Source organism: Penaeus monodon, chromosome 1 (assembly GCF_015228065.2).
Source record: "Penaeus monodon isolate SGIC_2016 chromosome 1, NSTDA_Pmon_1, whole genome shotgun sequence".
Classification (NCBI taxonomy): Eukaryota; Metazoa; Arthropoda; class Malacostraca; order Decapoda; family Penaeidae; genus Penaeus; species Penaeus monodon.
The window spans coordinates 7,280,441-7,297,940 of NC_051386.1; the positions used below are offsets into that span (position 1 = coordinate 7,280,441).

At 39.6% G+C, this 17,500-nt stretch overlaps 1 protein-coding gene across 2 annotated transcripts; it reads right to left on the minus strand.

The window, feature by feature from the left end:
• Positions 1-1,726: 1,726 nt before the first annotated feature.
• On the minus strand, positions 1,727-10,254 carry LOC119585372 (G1/S-specific cyclin-E-like). 2 transcript variants are annotated; one of them, XM_037934071.1, is made up of 10 exons: positions 10,062-10,254; positions 7,914-7,983; positions 7,653-7,779; positions 5,122-5,213; positions 4,821-5,022; positions 4,578-4,689; positions 4,327-4,457; positions 4,041-4,202; positions 3,650-3,928; positions 1,727-3,531 (listed from the first exon to the last, which is right to left on the minus strand). In XM_037934071.1, the coding sequence occupies exons 1-10, from the start codon at positions 10,225-10,227 to the stop codon at positions 3,394-3,396; spliced, it is 1,479 nt and encodes a 492-aa protein (XP_037789999.1). In that variant the 5' UTR covers positions 10,228-10,254; the 3' UTR covers positions 1,727-3,393. The 2 variants fall into 2 exon arrangements, with proteins under 2 accessions (XP_037789999.1, XP_037790054.1); XM_037934126.1 differs by lacking the exon at positions 10,062-10,254 and adding an exon at positions 9,219-9,307.
• Positions 10,255-17,500: the final 7,246 nt, after the last annotated feature.

The window sequence follows — 17,500 nt, forward strand, 5'->3', positions numbered from 1 at the left end:
CCTTGCCCAAGGGAAACAACGCGCTGGCCGGTGACTCGAACCCTCGAACTCAGATTGCCGTCGTGACAGTCTTGAGTCCGACGCTCTAACCATTCGGTCACCGCGGCCCACTGACCCAATTCTTCTTTTAACGGTAGGTTCATGTCTGAGCCGCCGTGGTCAGACATGAACCTACCGTGATAGTGGTGCCTAATTGCTGCCTTGTAGCTCAGTCCATGCACAGCCGCTGGCAACCCCATTCTGGCAACTCCTGCGACGCCGCTGGTGCCAAGCCATATCGGTCTATGCCGTTCCTTTGGATCCGGCAGAGAAAAGGGGCATACTGCATGGGCAACAGCATGCTCCTCAAATACTTTCGCCCAAGCTTTGAGTCGGGAAGTTTACGGAAGTGGGCAGAAGCGATAATGCCATATATATATATATATATATATATATATATATATATATATATATATATATATAATATATATAATATAATATATAATATAATTTATAATTTATATATTATAGATAGATAGATAGATAGATAGACAGATAGATAAGGAAAGAGATTGATAGATATATGCAGAGAGAGAGAGAGAGAGAGAGAGAGAGAGAGAGAGAGAGAGAGAGAGAGATTTTTTAATTTAATTAATTCACTCTTTTATTGATTTTCTATTTCTTTTCATAGTTATAAATGTGTATCTGCTTACCCTCTGTCTTCCTATTTACTTATCTGCCTATATTTATAAATACACCCATAGAAAGACAAATATAGATATAAAAATACACCATAATATCAGACAATATTCAAGGTTTATCAAATAACCTGTTTTTTTTTAACGTTAGAATGAGTCTACTAAACTTATTTATTAATTAATGCCAAAAATGGTTACTGATTAAAACCAATACATGTGCTAGACGATCAAGGTCACATAGCACTGAAATGTAAAAAAAAAAGCCAAGGGAGGGGCCAGAGTGCCAAAGAGAGAAACAGGCGAGTGAGGTGAGAGGGAAGGAAATGAATCTGCCGATGTGCCCCATCTTCACTTCGATCATAATATTAATTACCAACCTCACTTCCTTTTTCAATATTGCATTAGCCAAATTAAGTGTTATGGTTCTTTCCATCCTTAATATTTTTTTCAGTTCCTGTCTTCTCTTCTAGCAGTCCTTTATAGTGTTAAGATCTCTATTTTGATATAAACAGGCTATAAATTAGTTGCTTTGGAAAATAGAAACAAACTTGGCAGAATCAATACAAAAATAGTTAAAAGGTCAACCATCACAAACATTTTGTATAACCTTAATTAATTTTTCTATGCATCAAGGCCTTATATTAAGTCTTTGAATAACTATATAAACTGTTTTCTGTATCACCGAGTTACATTAATAATTTCACACACCATACTCCATATCCTTTTCTACATTTACATGATAAACTAGTTACATTTTCTTTACTTGATGATCTACAGATGGGGATCCTCTGGTTGTTCAAAATGTAGAAAATTCAGAATATGTATATCATATTAATTTCCAAATGTATATTCATCTGTATATTTATGTAGTTCTTTGAAAAAAGTTTTTTTTTTTTTGTATGCATTTCATTAGATTTATACATGTTTCTTTACACTGAGGTATTTAGTAAAATACTTTAATTATTCTTTAGTTTACCTAAATTTACGAGTTCTGTCTACATTACTACCTGCCTTGACTTATTAATTAGTGGCTTAGAGAAAAACAAACATAAAAATATCAATTTTATTTGAAAATTCATAATTTTCCACATCTGCAGATGGTTTTCCCCATAACTGCAGTAACTTCTAACAATGAACAGAAAGATTTCTATCAAAATTACACCTTCCAGTGTACAAATTTGTAACACTTGAAATATAACAATTTATTTTTTAAAATATTGCTGTATATTCATCCATGCTAGACATAAGAACGATATACAGAAAAAAAAAAATAAATAAACAATTTAAAATCATTTTCCCCTATCATCTGCACAACAGTATGCAAGCATTTAATAAAACAAAATGCCATGGGTTGAAACACCTAATGAACAAAGGTATTTTCCAATTTCCTATAAACTGGCTAACTGAATTGATGAAAAAAATAATAAAACTGAATATCACTTGTACAAGTAACAATTATAAAGGACAATGCCCAGATAAATACTGACAGTGCTGGACTGGTCACACAGGTGAGAATGCCCCTTATTTAATGGCAGTGTCGTTGGCACAAATTCTTTGGAGCCAGGGAGCAACACACAAAAACCCTAGCTCCTTTACGCATTCGTTGACTTGAAAAAGAAAAGGAGTCTGGCCCCTTATGTTGTATCTGTAAGGCTCCAACATGAAGTCTTTACAATAGCCCTGTAGCATCACACAGATAACATGAAGATGAACGCAGTGTTGAAACTCCCAAAGATATATTTGCGCATACATGTTTACACTGAAGAAAAAAAAAAAAGAAAAAAAAAAGAAAAAAAAAAAAGCTGGCATGATGCAATGATTCGTTATACATAACAGCACTACGTCTCTTGTTAGTTTAGGAGTTGAAGAGGAAAAACAATGAAAAAAATGTACTTCATATATTCCTATGAAACACCATTGCACTCGGCACTAAAACAAAATAAATTGTAATCCCCTTACGGAAAAAGACTAGATTTGTTTTACCAGGCACAGTCATAGTGATATGTACACAGCCTGTCTTCATGACAGCAAAATGCCACTCCTTGCAATGCTGACCACTAAGATCCTCTCCCATCTTGTAACTCCCAAGTGTTTATTTGGCTAATCACTATCTATTCCATTTGAACCTTATTGTAGTATAACATACCTAATTATGTACAAGAATATAAATTAAGAGAACTCACTAACAAGCCCATGATGACCGGAGGAACCTGCATGATGTAAATAAATTACCAATTTGTCATCCATATGCATAAGAGAACTCATATCAAAAACTGTCAATACTTCAAGACACTGAATAACCCAATAACGTAATTTTCCAATTAAAATAACTCAAATATCAAATAACATCCACAACATGTAAGAAAATATGATGTCTAGCATGCGCATTAGTGAGCAAAGCAAATATACAATATTTTTTATATATTTTTTTTTGTTTGTTAGGTCACTATAACTAGCATAAAATGCCTCTGATATGTATAAGCATGGCCATTAACATGCTTGATATGTTTAAAAGAGATGGCTACATGGCTTCAACCACTGCATGCATAATCCTACAGAAGACACCCTGTAAAACTGGCTTACAATGTACAGGTTTAATCAGGATATAATCCTGAACCCTAAAGATCATGCTTGAAATATCTAATCACCACTATGGAATGGACCAAATGAGTGTTATTGAGCCATTTGCACACTTAAATCTACACTGTTGAACTTCCTATCCAGTATACTCTACATATCTAGTCTTCTCATCGGTTTTGGGTGGAGTGAGCATAGCCACAGAAACTTCTGAGGTCTGGGGGCTACTCCGAGAGGATGACGACTGAATCTGACTTAATCTAATCTGAGCTCGTTCCTGGAAAGAAAAAAAAATTAGTATTCTCATTACCCTAGAAAGAGAGACTATCAGCAAAATATCTAAACACTGTTACCAACATATATATATGAATAATAATAATAAAAAATAGTCTTACCAAAGTGTCAAGATCAACAGAGTGTGTCTGAATGTTATGGATGTCATCTTGTGCCACTTGGCTGAAGGACTTCAACTGCATTGGCCCCATTTCATGCACTGTGACTGCAAAAGCTGCCATCCAATCATAGCATGCTTGCATCTCCTCTGTAGAATAACCTGATACCTGACTTGCCAATTGTGGGGAAGTCATATAGCACATTGCAGTAGCAGCAACTATGCTTGAGCTGAAGGACAAGCTGGAAATCTCAAGAGTACACAGATCCAACAATCTTGCTGCCTGTAAGAAGAAAGGACGCAAAATTAGGGGATTCAAATATATGGTTTTTCAGGATGTTCTCAAAAGAGGAATCATCTGCAAAACATAGAACAAGACAATCGAAGGTGCTTACCTGAACAAACGTTAAAGGTGAGTAGCGAGGATATACAAAACTATGATCTTCACTGGAGGATTCTCCACCATTGGCCTCACGCTGGGCAAATTCTTGGCTCAACTGCAGGTATGTGTTTAACCAGCAGTTTGAGGTTACAGGACACAAGTCCCAATTAAGTTTCTGAAAAGAATTTTATTAATTAGCTGATTTTTTTTTTCAGGTCATGGAAAAAAATCTTACTACTTTCACAATACTCTAACTTCGTCTGAAAAATGTGATCACAATTTTAAACACTATTTCTTACCTGTAATATGACTAGCTCTTTTACTAGGATTTCATTTTCTATACAGGCACCATCTGTCACATATGCAAACTCTGACAACTTTGGTGGGTAAATTTCTTCTATTTTTGCAGCTATGAATAAACATGTTATACCTGCAAAATAAAAACCTTAATTATAAAAAAATCACAACAATACACAAAATTAAACATGTGTATTAGTTATTCTGCTTTTGTTATTTTTGCCATACATCTCAATATATTATTTATGCTTACCTATAAGCTGTAGTTGCTGTTTGGGCACATCATGTGTAGCACTGAGGTAGCGGTCTATGTAGTCTGTAGCTAGATAATAGGTCTCTCTGTGCAGCCTATATACTTCACACACCTAAAAGAAAACATTGTATTAATATACAAATAACCACTTATTTGCATGGCAACACCTGAAAATTACACATGTCCATATATGCATATCAATTATGAACACACAATCACAATACATATATTCTTTATACATACTTCTGTCAGCCAATCTAAGAGAATAGCTCTCATGCGTGCTTGAAGAGAAGGATGCTGCGAGAGGTAGTCAGGTTGGCGTGCATACATGCGGTCCTTCCGACACATTAGTGTCCACACCTGCCCTCGGTCTGCCCAACTTAGTTTTGGCAATGGTAGTTTTCTGGTGGACTCGGGTGTTGGGATGCAAGTCAAGCCTCTGAATCTGCAAAGAAAAATTAATTGTAAGAATGTTCCCTTCCAAAACCCTTGCTGATACTTTAATGCATTTTTCCAAAATGGAAACACATATAAATTTGCTTACTTGTGCCATGTTTCTGGTACAGGGTTATCTGGAGTAATTGATCTTTCTCTCTCTATGTTGAGGCTTGACGTTACATCACCAAGGGGAAGAGGCTGTAATAAAAAACAAATTTAAAAATTAGTGAGAGATGCTTTATACTATAAAGTTATGCATATAAATTTAAACTACTTTAGTGTCTACACACATTCATTGTACATAAACCATGCACAGACTTCAAGCCAGTCAAGATATACATGACTTGCAGACAGTCCCCCCAACTAAACTATGCATGACATGCTAACAATCTCCCCAAATTGTGCATGACCAGCAGCTAGTCCTTAAAGCAAGCTATACATGACCTACAGCCACTTCCCAAGCTATGCATGACCAACAGCCCTTTCCCAAGCTATGCATGACCTGCATCAATTACCCAAGCTATGAACGACCTGCAATCATTACCTAAGCTATGAATGACCTGCATCCATTCCAGAACCTATATATGGTTTGCAAACTTGCCTGCAAGTCTGTGCAGACAAGGTAGATCGAATGGCTGGCTGCTAACACAGCTTGGATAACTAAAGTTCTACATATATTGTTGATAAATAGACTGAATGCAAGTATGAATGTGCAATTGACCTGCAGCCAGCCAACTAGTATACCCACATAATTGCAGCTTCCCCAAGTATGCACACACACTTGCACCCTCCCCAAGTATGCACACACACTTGCACCCTCCCCAGGTATGCACACACACTTGCACCCTCCCCAGGTATGCACACACACTTGCACCCTCCCCAGGTATGCACACACACACTTGCACCCTCCCCAGGTATGCACACACACTTGCACCCTCCCCAGGTATGCACACACACTTGCACCCTCCCCAGGTATGCACACCACTTGCACCCTCCCCAGGTATGCACACACTTGCACCCTCCCCAGGTATGCACACACTTGCACCCTCCCCAGGTATGCACACACTTGCACCCTCCCCAGGTATGCACACACTTGCACCCTACCCCAGGTATGCACACACTTGCACCCTCCCCAGGTATGCACACACTTGCACCCTACCCAGGTATGCACACACTTGCACCCTACCCAGGTATGCACACACTTGCACCCTACCCATGCATGCACACACTTGCACCCTACCCATGCATGCACACACTTGCACCCTACCCAGGCATGCACACACTTGCACCCTACCCATGCATGCACACACTTGCACCCTACCCAGGCATGCACACACTTGCACCCTACCCAGGCATGCACACACTTGCACCCTACCCATGCATGCACACACTTGCACCCTACCCAGGCATGCACACACTTGCACCCTACCCATGCATGCATTGCACGCTACCATGCATGCACACACTTCACCCTACCCAGGCATGCACACACTTGCACCCTACCCTACCACTGCACACCACTTGCAGCCTACACATGTGCACACCTTAGCACCTACCCATGCATGCACACACTTGCACCTACCCTACCCATGCATGCACACACTTGCACCCTACCCATACATGCACACACTTGCAGCCTACCCATGCATGCACACACTTGCAGCCTACCCATGCATGCACACACTTGCAGCCTACCCATGCATGCACACACTTGCAGCCTACCCATGCATGCACACACTTGCAGCCTACCCATGTATGCACACACTTGCAGCCTACCCATGTATGCACACACTTGCAGCCTACCCATGTATGCACACACTTGCAGCCTACCCATGTATGCACACACTTGCAGCCTACCCATGTATGCACACACTTGCAGCCTACCCATGTATGCACACACTTGCAGCCTACCCATGTATGCACACACTTGCAGCCTACCCATGTATGCACACACTTGCAGCCTACCCATGTATGCACACACTTGCAGCCTCCTCATGCATGCACACATTTGCAGCCTCCTCATGCATGCACACATTTGCAGCCTCCTCATGCATGCACACATTTGCAGCCCACCCACATATACAGCACCTGCAGTCACCCATGTATGCACAAAATTCCAATTTCCCTGTGTATACACAGTTACATTCACACAGTGATTGCATAAAGTTGTATATATACAATGTAATCACACAAATACATCACTGAAGATACACACAAGATTCAGCCACATATAATATGCACAGACATCCAACCACATAGGATATGCACAAAGTTGCATCCAAACAATGTATGCACAAAGTACACCCACAAAAGCCATGTGCATAAACTGCATCCATATAATCTAGGCATATAGTTACATCTAGATAATGAATGCACATAATTTCAGTCATGCAATCCCAGTACAAATCTGTATTCACACAGCCTCATCCACACAATGCATGCACTGACTTCATCATACACACACACACACACCATGATTTTAGCCCTTTTACTCATCAATGGAATGTCATTGAACAAAATCAGAATACTGTATAATTCATAGCTGATAATCAAATAACAAAACTGACGTGAAATTTCAGGTTTATATACAAAATTAGTTCAAAGTACTAGAAAAGGGAAAATCTTGGAAGTTCATACCATTTCCGTCGAATCCAATCTGGCCTGTTTCACTTCTTTATTTTCATCTTCATTTTCCGAGTTCTTTCTTTTTCGAGTTCTTAGAATAGCCGGTTTCGTTCTAGTCGAGAGAGTGCCATTTTTCAGCCTGTAAGTAAATAAACTTATAGTTGAATAATAACAATATTAATATCCACATCCATGTTACTGAAAACATCATCCAATACTGCAATCATAACCTTAACTACAGATGTAACAGCATAAATGATCCATCTTTTTTACCTTCTCTGATTCTGAGACATGGAGGAGGTGTGTGTTGCTTGTGGGAGAGATCTGGTGATGCTAACAGGGCCTGCAAAGGACATAGGACTTGTTAATAACTCCTCTTGTACCTTCCATATATAAAGTAGGAAAACTCCACAATGCACAATATATATTTGTGATAATATACTGGACTACAGTATGCTCAAGGGCACACACACTAATCCCTTTAAAGAAGCTGATACAATGCTCTTCACAAAATGGATGGCCACCCACCATGCTTGCCCCAGACTGCATATGGCATGCCTTGGTAACAAACCTATTAGTTTATAAAACAAAACAATCGAGATGTAAAGTATATTCAACTTAATGCCTTATGAAAGCCACATCCCCAAAAAAGACAAGAATAAGCAATAACTATGAGTCACAGTGAAACAATCAAATAAACAAACATCCTACTCCCAAGGCATAACACATGGTGGGATCAGAAAACGCGTAACAGGACAAAATACCACATTTTGGGCATCCATTTAAGCACCAGACTATACAATGCGATGCCTTCCTCTGGTCACGAGAGGGAAAAATTCACGGAAAAGTAACTGACCCTCAAAATTAAATGGCCACACCACACCAAGTCATTTCCTCGCCCGGCCACGTAAAACGACCTCAAAACCACCACTGATCTCGCCACATGGAACGACGACGATGCAAATAACCCCAAAATTGAGATCGTGGGAGTAGCATAAGGCCAGAAAAGCGAGGTAAATATGGGTGGAAAATCAGAACTCGGCGCCAACTTTTGCCCGCCAACCCCCGCCTCGAGGACCCCCACCCTTGCGCCACTTCCATCCACTCTATTTAAAGAGATATTCCACTCGCATCCACTCCAGTTCTCGGAGCCCATCCACCTGGTTCCACCCGATGTGATAAACGTCGCCTGGAAAAGACCTGTGGCGATTTAAAGCGCGAAAAACGCAGGTCTTTGTGACCCTCTTCAGCTGAGGCGGTGTTCGTCTCCCCCAGCAACAGGTCTTGTGGAGATGTTTCAGTCGCTTTGGCGCCTAGTTTCACTCGAAACCCCATCTCCACATCGTCCCCTCAGCATCCCGACCCTCAGGTGAGCCTCATCCACCCGGGAAAAGCCCAAAATACACGAGAAAAACAACGCGCCAATTCACCCCGGGCCAGAAAACACCCGGGAGATCCCGAGCATCACCTCTCCCTCTCTCGCCTCCAGCCCTCTCCACTTCTCCTCTTTAGGCCTTTAGTACGCCATGCACTACACCTCCGCATCTTTCACTTCTCTTCCTCGTTTTCGGATTTTACCTTAAAAAAACGGAGGCAATATCCACAGACTCTCAGAGCTCGGCGTGCATGGTGTGTCGGGGGCACCGAGGAGGACCTGTGTGAGGAGCTTCGCGCGCGAGGGAGGTGGGCGCCAAAAGCACGTGGGCGGGGCTTAGGCGCCAACACGGCTTCCGATTGGCCGGTTTGGCGGGTGAGTTGCCGGGAGGGAATTTCGGGTGTTGGTGGATGTAAACATTGGATTTATATTCTCCGAAGGCGTGATGGATCCAAGTAAGATTCGAGTTTTTGAAATATTCACGTATCATTAACTACAACTAATCTTACCGGATTCAAAATCGAACAGCTGTGCGGGTGTTCGAGACGTATTTTTAGGCGCGAGGGAACAATGACCCTAGCAGCCATTGGAATGCGAGACGTCGTTGCCGTTAGCCCATTGGTTACAGGATCTTACGTCACTGCGCGCCAAATATGAAATTTCAAGCTCGCTCACCAGCTGATCGGACAAACATCAAATTGGTGGCAAAAGGTGCGAAAAATAAGCGCGCGACTTTCTATGTTTCTATAAAACAATTTCCTTACAGATATTCAATCAAATGTCATTAGATCGCATCTATATTAAGTACTTCAAGGATCTATTTTACATTTTCCTTCTATTCTGCTCTATAAAATGAACTATACCTTCACTTCACCGCCGCCTAGCCGAAATACAGGGAGGGAAACGACCTCTGTCCCTTCCTTAACACTGAACTTTCAAAAAAACAGATAACCATTAACAACTAGATAAATAATCTACAGTGAACCGAACTGGATTACCGCCATAAACTACAAGATGTCACCTATCACAACACCAATTGCACTTACCACAAGTGATTAAAAACTGTTGTCCATGAAGACTGTGAAGTAATATATCCGGTATGGTTTTCGATCCCATGGCAGAGAGGTTATTCCGTTCGGAGTGACACGACCAAAGGTACTGAGCTCCCTCTCTCTGACCTGGGTGTTCCCTGACCGTCCCGGTGTGGGGCATCCCATGGGGAGGGATGAGGACCTGAGACATGGGGGGGTTAAGGGGGTGGGGGTAAACCGCGTCTCCCACGACCCATGGCGCGGTAAGGCCCTCCCTCCCTCCCTTCTCCCCTCGCCTCCCTATCGCCGGTAACGCTACTCCTGACGTTACAGATACCCGACTTTCCCGCGCCTTAGACAGCACTTTCCTCTCGGCATGTCCTCTTTCGGAAATGTTTACCTTAACGTAAAACTATGGCCTACCGATCATTTCTTTAGGGGTTTTGCTTAATAATGATATGGAACTTTGTCTGCTACGCGGTGGTTCTCCAAATGTATTTTTTTTTCTTCTTTTTTTCTGAATTTCTCCAGGGTGTAAAGGACGTTATGTTATTTGAAAGCAACAGATCGGGTAACCTCATGTGACCTAACTGACTTTGACCTGAAAATTACATGTGGAATACTGAGTATACAGCGTCAAAAAATCCAGAGCCTCATGAAAACCCGGCTAAAAAAAATCAATACTTTCACTATTAATCCACTTCCGCTAACCAAATTTCCCATGGCGATTCCTCGAAACACAGATAAAGAGAAAATGAAATCATACATTCGGAATCAACTATAAAGTTTAAAAAACACCATCAGGGGGGAAAACATATAATACGAAAATGCTAGTACTAATGTGGACGCCGTAAATAAATTAACTTCAGGACCTGACGGAGATCGAGGCATTTTGGCGGGCAGTTTTCCCGCTTTTCCCGAGTGCAGCTGGAGCCTTGAGGGGTCTAACCATCGCCCAACCCCGCTCGGAGTGAACTACCTAATACATATCCCAAATTTGTAATACTTTCATATCGCATTCTGTTCTTTCCCCTAAAGCGACGTAGATTCCATAATAAAAAAACGCATAAGATGTTGTATAGTAGGCAAGGGGTGGTACCTTAAGCGGGGTTTGGCGCGTGAATGCGTGCACGCGCCAAGCGGCCACCAGAGTACAACAGGTGACTTAAGCCACATCTGATTCCCGCCACACAATATTCCGCGCCAATCTTTCTCGTTTGGAAAGTAAATGATACGATATAACACTTGCGCTGGATAAAGCAGAAGGCGGAATGCTGAATGCGCTTTTCTTACTGAGATTGACCTAGCGTTTTTACCGACTGGCATTCTTTCTGTAAAACACCCATGAATGTGTATTAGTATAAAAAAAGGCATGGCGAGTGTATCTAGTAATTAGCAGACTAAAGTTCTCGGATCAAATGCAAAAATGTGATAACATAAGCCCTCCCATTTGTCATAGCAAGGCATTGCTGTCTATAATTCACTATTTAGACGTTCATTGATGCAAGGACCATCGCTAATAGGTAAAGTTACATGCATGATATGTCACCGTAAAATCTTATAGTCAAACTGCCATTAAAAATACTGATTTGACTTCATTATCGTTGCATTTGCCATTGTTACAGATATTCCAACAACCATCACTATCATGGACCCTCATGTCTTTTACTAGAAAGATAATAATGTTGCTTCCCTGAATATTGTCGGTTCATCGTAATCAGTACTTGCCTTTACTTCTACTGTCATCATATCACTAATATATTAAAATCCTGCCATATTGTCATTGTTCCTTAAAGTTACAAGAAGGGTTGAGTTAAGACGAACTCCGAAAGCGAAAAAGGAGTTTCTTTGGCCATTATTTTACCATTTCCTTTTCGCTCACCCAAGCCAGACATGGGCTGTGAAATGAATAAGGGTTAAGTGTTAAAAAAGATACGAGTTTGTTTTCAAGGACTGTGAAAGGACATATGGTTGTGGAAAACCCTTTGGTTTGTGGCAGTAGTGATGATAATACAGTAACAAGAGCATTTAGTAAATATAGAGGTACACATTAATAGGATTTGGTTTCTCTATGTGTCTGAGTAGAGCAGATTTTCGCCATCTTGCATTGGTCTCATCGTCATTAATTGCGCTAAGTACTTCTGCATGCCCTTCTCTAGGCACACGCATGAGTCATGAGTTTAAATGGGATGAAACATAAACATTACCCAATCCTTGACGATTTCTGTCTACGAATTATCCCGAACTTCTGTGGTGATCTCACAGATACATGGACACAACATCATTTTAACGTAGTTTAAGTAAAAGCAAGAGCATTTGACAGAGATGGGCGTAATGTAATCATGCTGACGATGGCGGTGGTGTGTACTCGCTGACACCACCACAGAGACTTCCATCCCAGATCCCGCCAAAACCTGAGAGCCGCGGTACTTCCTGCTCTCCAGCTTTTACTCCCGTGTCATTTCTGTTACCAGTTTCTTCGTGGACATTATCATGCAGGAATATTACGATAGCGAATTTTATTTGGTGGCATGGGTAATGGGACTTTTGATGTTTTGTTTTTTTCTCTTCGCGCGGGATTGTGGAACCAACGCACGGCATGCGAGAGGAGGTACATACATGCCGGTTCACTCAGCCGTTCCCGCGAAATTTTCCATTCATTTCGATCCTCGTCCTGGGGCTAACATCTGTGATCTGAAGTTTGTTGATGTTTAACTGTGAATGTCCTGTTGTCGCTGCTAAATGACGAGTTTAAATAATGGCAATGTTTTACTTTTCTGATGTATGAATAATTTCTGTAATTTCTGTAAAGCTATGAAATGCCACGAGCTATTCTGCCAATAGACAGGGAGGAGAGATCAAAATTTGAAACATTATCGAAAACTAAGAGAAATGACGATATATTTGTATGCTTCAAGACAAAGTACACGCCTAGGGCAGCGGGCGGGTTTTGTCATTACGTGAATGAGCGAAGGAAGTCATTACCCAGCGCATCACAATTGTCATATTAGTCGTTTTTTATTGGTTGTTTACACTGTTTGCAATATTGAAACATGGATTGTAGTTACCACATTAAAATCATAAGCCATGTAAGCGCTATAAAAACATAGGTACGCTATGATAAGCAGTAGCTGTTAAAGAACCGGGGTACTTTGGCATTCATTCTCTTTGGTTTTCAATTCCTACGTCAATATATACTAAAATCCTGCCCCTGCTATGTCCATTAGCATAAGATAATTAGGTCATGAACTCTCAATTTCTTAACTGATAAGGAAGCAATCACTTTCACCTGAATGATTACTACAAGAAAGCCAATCCAGACACTTTTTGGCGGTGTACACAAAACCTTCAGTAATAATTCAATTCCATTCCTTTACTTGCGGTGGTGTAGTTACTGTGTATGAACAACACAAAATATGACACTATATAAAGCATATCATGAAAGAGATATTTACATTCGAACGAAGAAATATCTGCTAGAAAACGCTAATCCAGTGTATTTCAGTCTAATCAGTCGGATAAGATAGGGAGTATTAGATAACTACTGATTTATGTGCTTTCTTAATATCCGGAGTCAGGCAGGTTGTCGGCCCCTGTCTTAATCAGCTGGTTGGATTTGGTGCTCCCTCCCATTCACTGTCTTGCTGTTTTATTTTTCTTTTATTTTATTTTACTTTGTCATTTACCTGCTCTCTCTCTCTCTCTCTCTCTCTCTCTCTCTCTCTCTCTCTCTCTCTCTCTCTCTCTCTCTCTCTCTCTCTCTCTCTCTCTTGACATCAATATTATAATTATCACTATTCATTTATGCAAACTATCATTGTCATTATTATTTTTGTAATTGTTATGATGACAATGATGATTATCATCATTATCTCTATTATTCTTATTATTAATTATTAATATTATTATTATCATTCCTCTTATTATTATAGTAGTAGTACTATCATTATTGTTATTGTTATTATTATTATTATTATTATTATTATTATTATTATTATCATTATTACTATCATTACTGTTATCATTATATTCATTATTATTACTGTTATTATCGTTGCTATTATAACCGTCATTATTATCATAATCATTATTATCATCATCATCATCATCATCATTATTATTATTATTATTATCATTTTTATTATTATTATTATTATATTATTATTATATTATATTACTATTATCATTATTACTATTATTATTACATTACTATTTTTATTATATTAGTACTATTATCATTGCTATCATTATTGCTGTTATTGTTGTTGTTATTGTTGTTATTATTATTAGTGTTACTATTATCATTATCATTACTGTTATTATTATTATTATCATTATTATTATTACTAATATCATCAATACTATTACTCTTACTCTCATTACTTTATCCGGTTGTTTGTACCATTGCTAATATAAAATCATAGAGGTGAAAAAATAGCATGTAGATGACCTTTTAATTAATTAGTTTAAACCGAAGGTATACCATGCGTATTATGCCGATGCTCAGAGCAGAGAAGAGATAAGGTTATCAATGGAGATTTGGCCAATACAGGATATGTTATATGTACACACGCATGTTATATGTATACATACATACATAAAATGATATATATATATATATATATATATATATATATATATATATATATATATATATGTGTGTGTGTGTGTGTGTGTGTGTGTGTGTGTGTGTGTGTGTGTATGTGTGTGTGTGTCTATATATATATATATATATATATATATATATATATATATATATATATATATATATATATATATATATATATATATATATGACTCCATGTGCATGAAGTCTTAAAGCCCACGAAGGCTGCTGGTCGCCGGCATACTTGCACAATATGATAATTCCACCCAGTCATGCTACAGACTGCGGTTGTTGAAGAGTGGTGGTTTCATGGCGTAACGTCATGAGAAATATTATTCTTGAGCCGCGTTCCTCTTGGGGTTTGTTCCAAAATTTCCTTTCTCCTTCCCTCCTTTCCTTCTATCCACGAGAGGACAAAGGAACTGAAATTTTAGTTGAGCGGGATGAAGAAGTGATCTCGAAGCCGTATGATATTGTATAGCCTCCGGGCACGGGCTCTTGTTCCACACGCCGCGCTGGGGGTGTGAGGGTAGAAGGGGTAGGAGGGGAGGGGGAAGTAACGGGGCGGGAGGTGGAGGAGGAGGAGCCGGGGAGGATGGGAGGAGGGAAGGGGGTGATGGAAGGGAGGGGAGGATGAGAAGGTCACGGGATATCGCGCGCTCTCGCCTCACAAAACGGAGAATTCAAATTTAAATATCGCCTTTTCCCTCCACACCGGCGGACTAGCCTTGGAGTTTGGCGTTCCATTTTGTTCATTACCCGAAGCTTTTCTACATTACAGATTAAAATTAAGCAAATAAATGAGCCTGCAATCACAACTACAGGGGCATCCTTTCTTCACGAGCTAAATGACCCTGGTGTAAACAATATCCTGGACACTGCGCTCACACCCGCTAGGGAGGAAGGTGATGCATGTCTTCGGATACTCTCTTCACTAATCTCCTCATTAAACCCAAGAAGATAAATAAAAATCAACTGTTATCAAAAGGGGCTGCATTTACCGTTACCTCAACAATAAATAAAAGAATCTCCCTCCCTGCTACTTCCCTGTGATGACACCGTGGGTCTTAAAATAGATAATGCTACCCACCTCTTCTGGTCTCCTCTCCCTCCCCCGCCCCCACGCAACGGATATCTTATAACAGGGTTCCGCCATAATAGCGCCGCCCATGGGAGGTACTGCCGTGATCCATCATTGGCTAATTTTCTCTTAGTTATGTTTAGTAACTCTATTCAGCTGTATACTCACACAGTTGCAGTGGTAATTATATCAGTAATAAATATATCAGAATTGTCAATAATATTCCTAGTGTTGATGGCGATCATATGTTTATTCAGTTGGGTATGACAATGGGTTTTTGTGATGATTATAATGAAGATGATTCTGTTATTCTGGTGAGCTGGAAATGAAAATGATAATGACTAGGATTGGAAATATTTTTATTATAGCTGTTATTGGCGCTGTAGATGTTATTGTTACCAATATTGCTATTGAATTATCTTTGGTAATGCTTACGATAATACTACCAAGAATAATTTTGGTAATATTAGAAAGTATGGTGATTCAATAAGCATAATGACAGTGATGATAATATAAGTGATGATAATACTGCTGATGATGATGCTACTGAGAACAATACTGACGATATGATAGTGTCAGTGAAAATAAAACCAAATACAAAACAGCGGGAAATAATGACGATAATAGAAAAGAATGATAATATTCTTGTCTTTTGTACTAAATATTAGTATTATTATCATCACTGAATACAATAAATAAATAAATACACTTCCTGCAAGAACCTCTACTCTCAATTCCACAAACTCTACGGGCCGATTACACCACATTTGAAGGGGAAACCTGACAATGTGAAGTGGTTATTGCCAGAATACGTTTAAGTTACAGAATGTACTGGCAACTGCACGCTTGAGCACTATATCTCGGAATGTCATGTGATACAGCCTTTCAGACCACCTTACATGAGGTATAAAGAACTATGTGAATATTTCATTTCATCTGATACACTGGAAGAAATTCTCGTACTATACCCTAAATTTACTATGTAATAACTACCGTAAACAAATAACAGTGTTGTGTAAACACAGTGGCAAAAGCATATGAAAGTAATATTTTTGTATGATATATGATTTATATTTCTATTTTACCATATACAATTACAGAAGTTACAGACTACTGTACTATGTCAGATATATGTAAAACTGTATTCATGATTGCCCACGCCTGAGCAGATAGCCAGAGTGGTAAATAAACTTACTTAACTTATAGATTTTATCCATCGTTATACTGCTGATATCCCCATTAAATACTTATCCGAGGAGTGAATGCAGCAAATTCCTGACGTACCCTCAATAGTAAGGCCTACTTGGTGTGGATTGATCATCTTTTTTGAGCAAAGCAATGCACTCAACCCTCAACAACCACTTTGCGAAAGTTTTCTGTAAACGACGCTGTGCTAGATGCAAGTACTAGCTGGGCGATTTATAACCACACATAGTTCGCTAAAAATCAAGGTACGGGCTATATAAACTCTTCAAGCCCCACAGGGCTTTTACTTGCAAGGACAGCGGTGGTTGACAAAGACCGTATCAATGTTGCTATACTCTTGCCTTTCCTACACACGGTCAGTTGTGGACTGCTATGCTCTACACTTTGAATTATACCACGAATCAGGATGACCTACTTGTAAGTTGTACAGATACACGTTATAAGGTTTATTTTCTGTGTCCCTAAAACAACAAGATTACGAACATGAGAATGGATGGTATTCATCAATATGAAGCCAACATAGACGGACAATCCAGTTCATACCCAATAAATCGCAGGTAG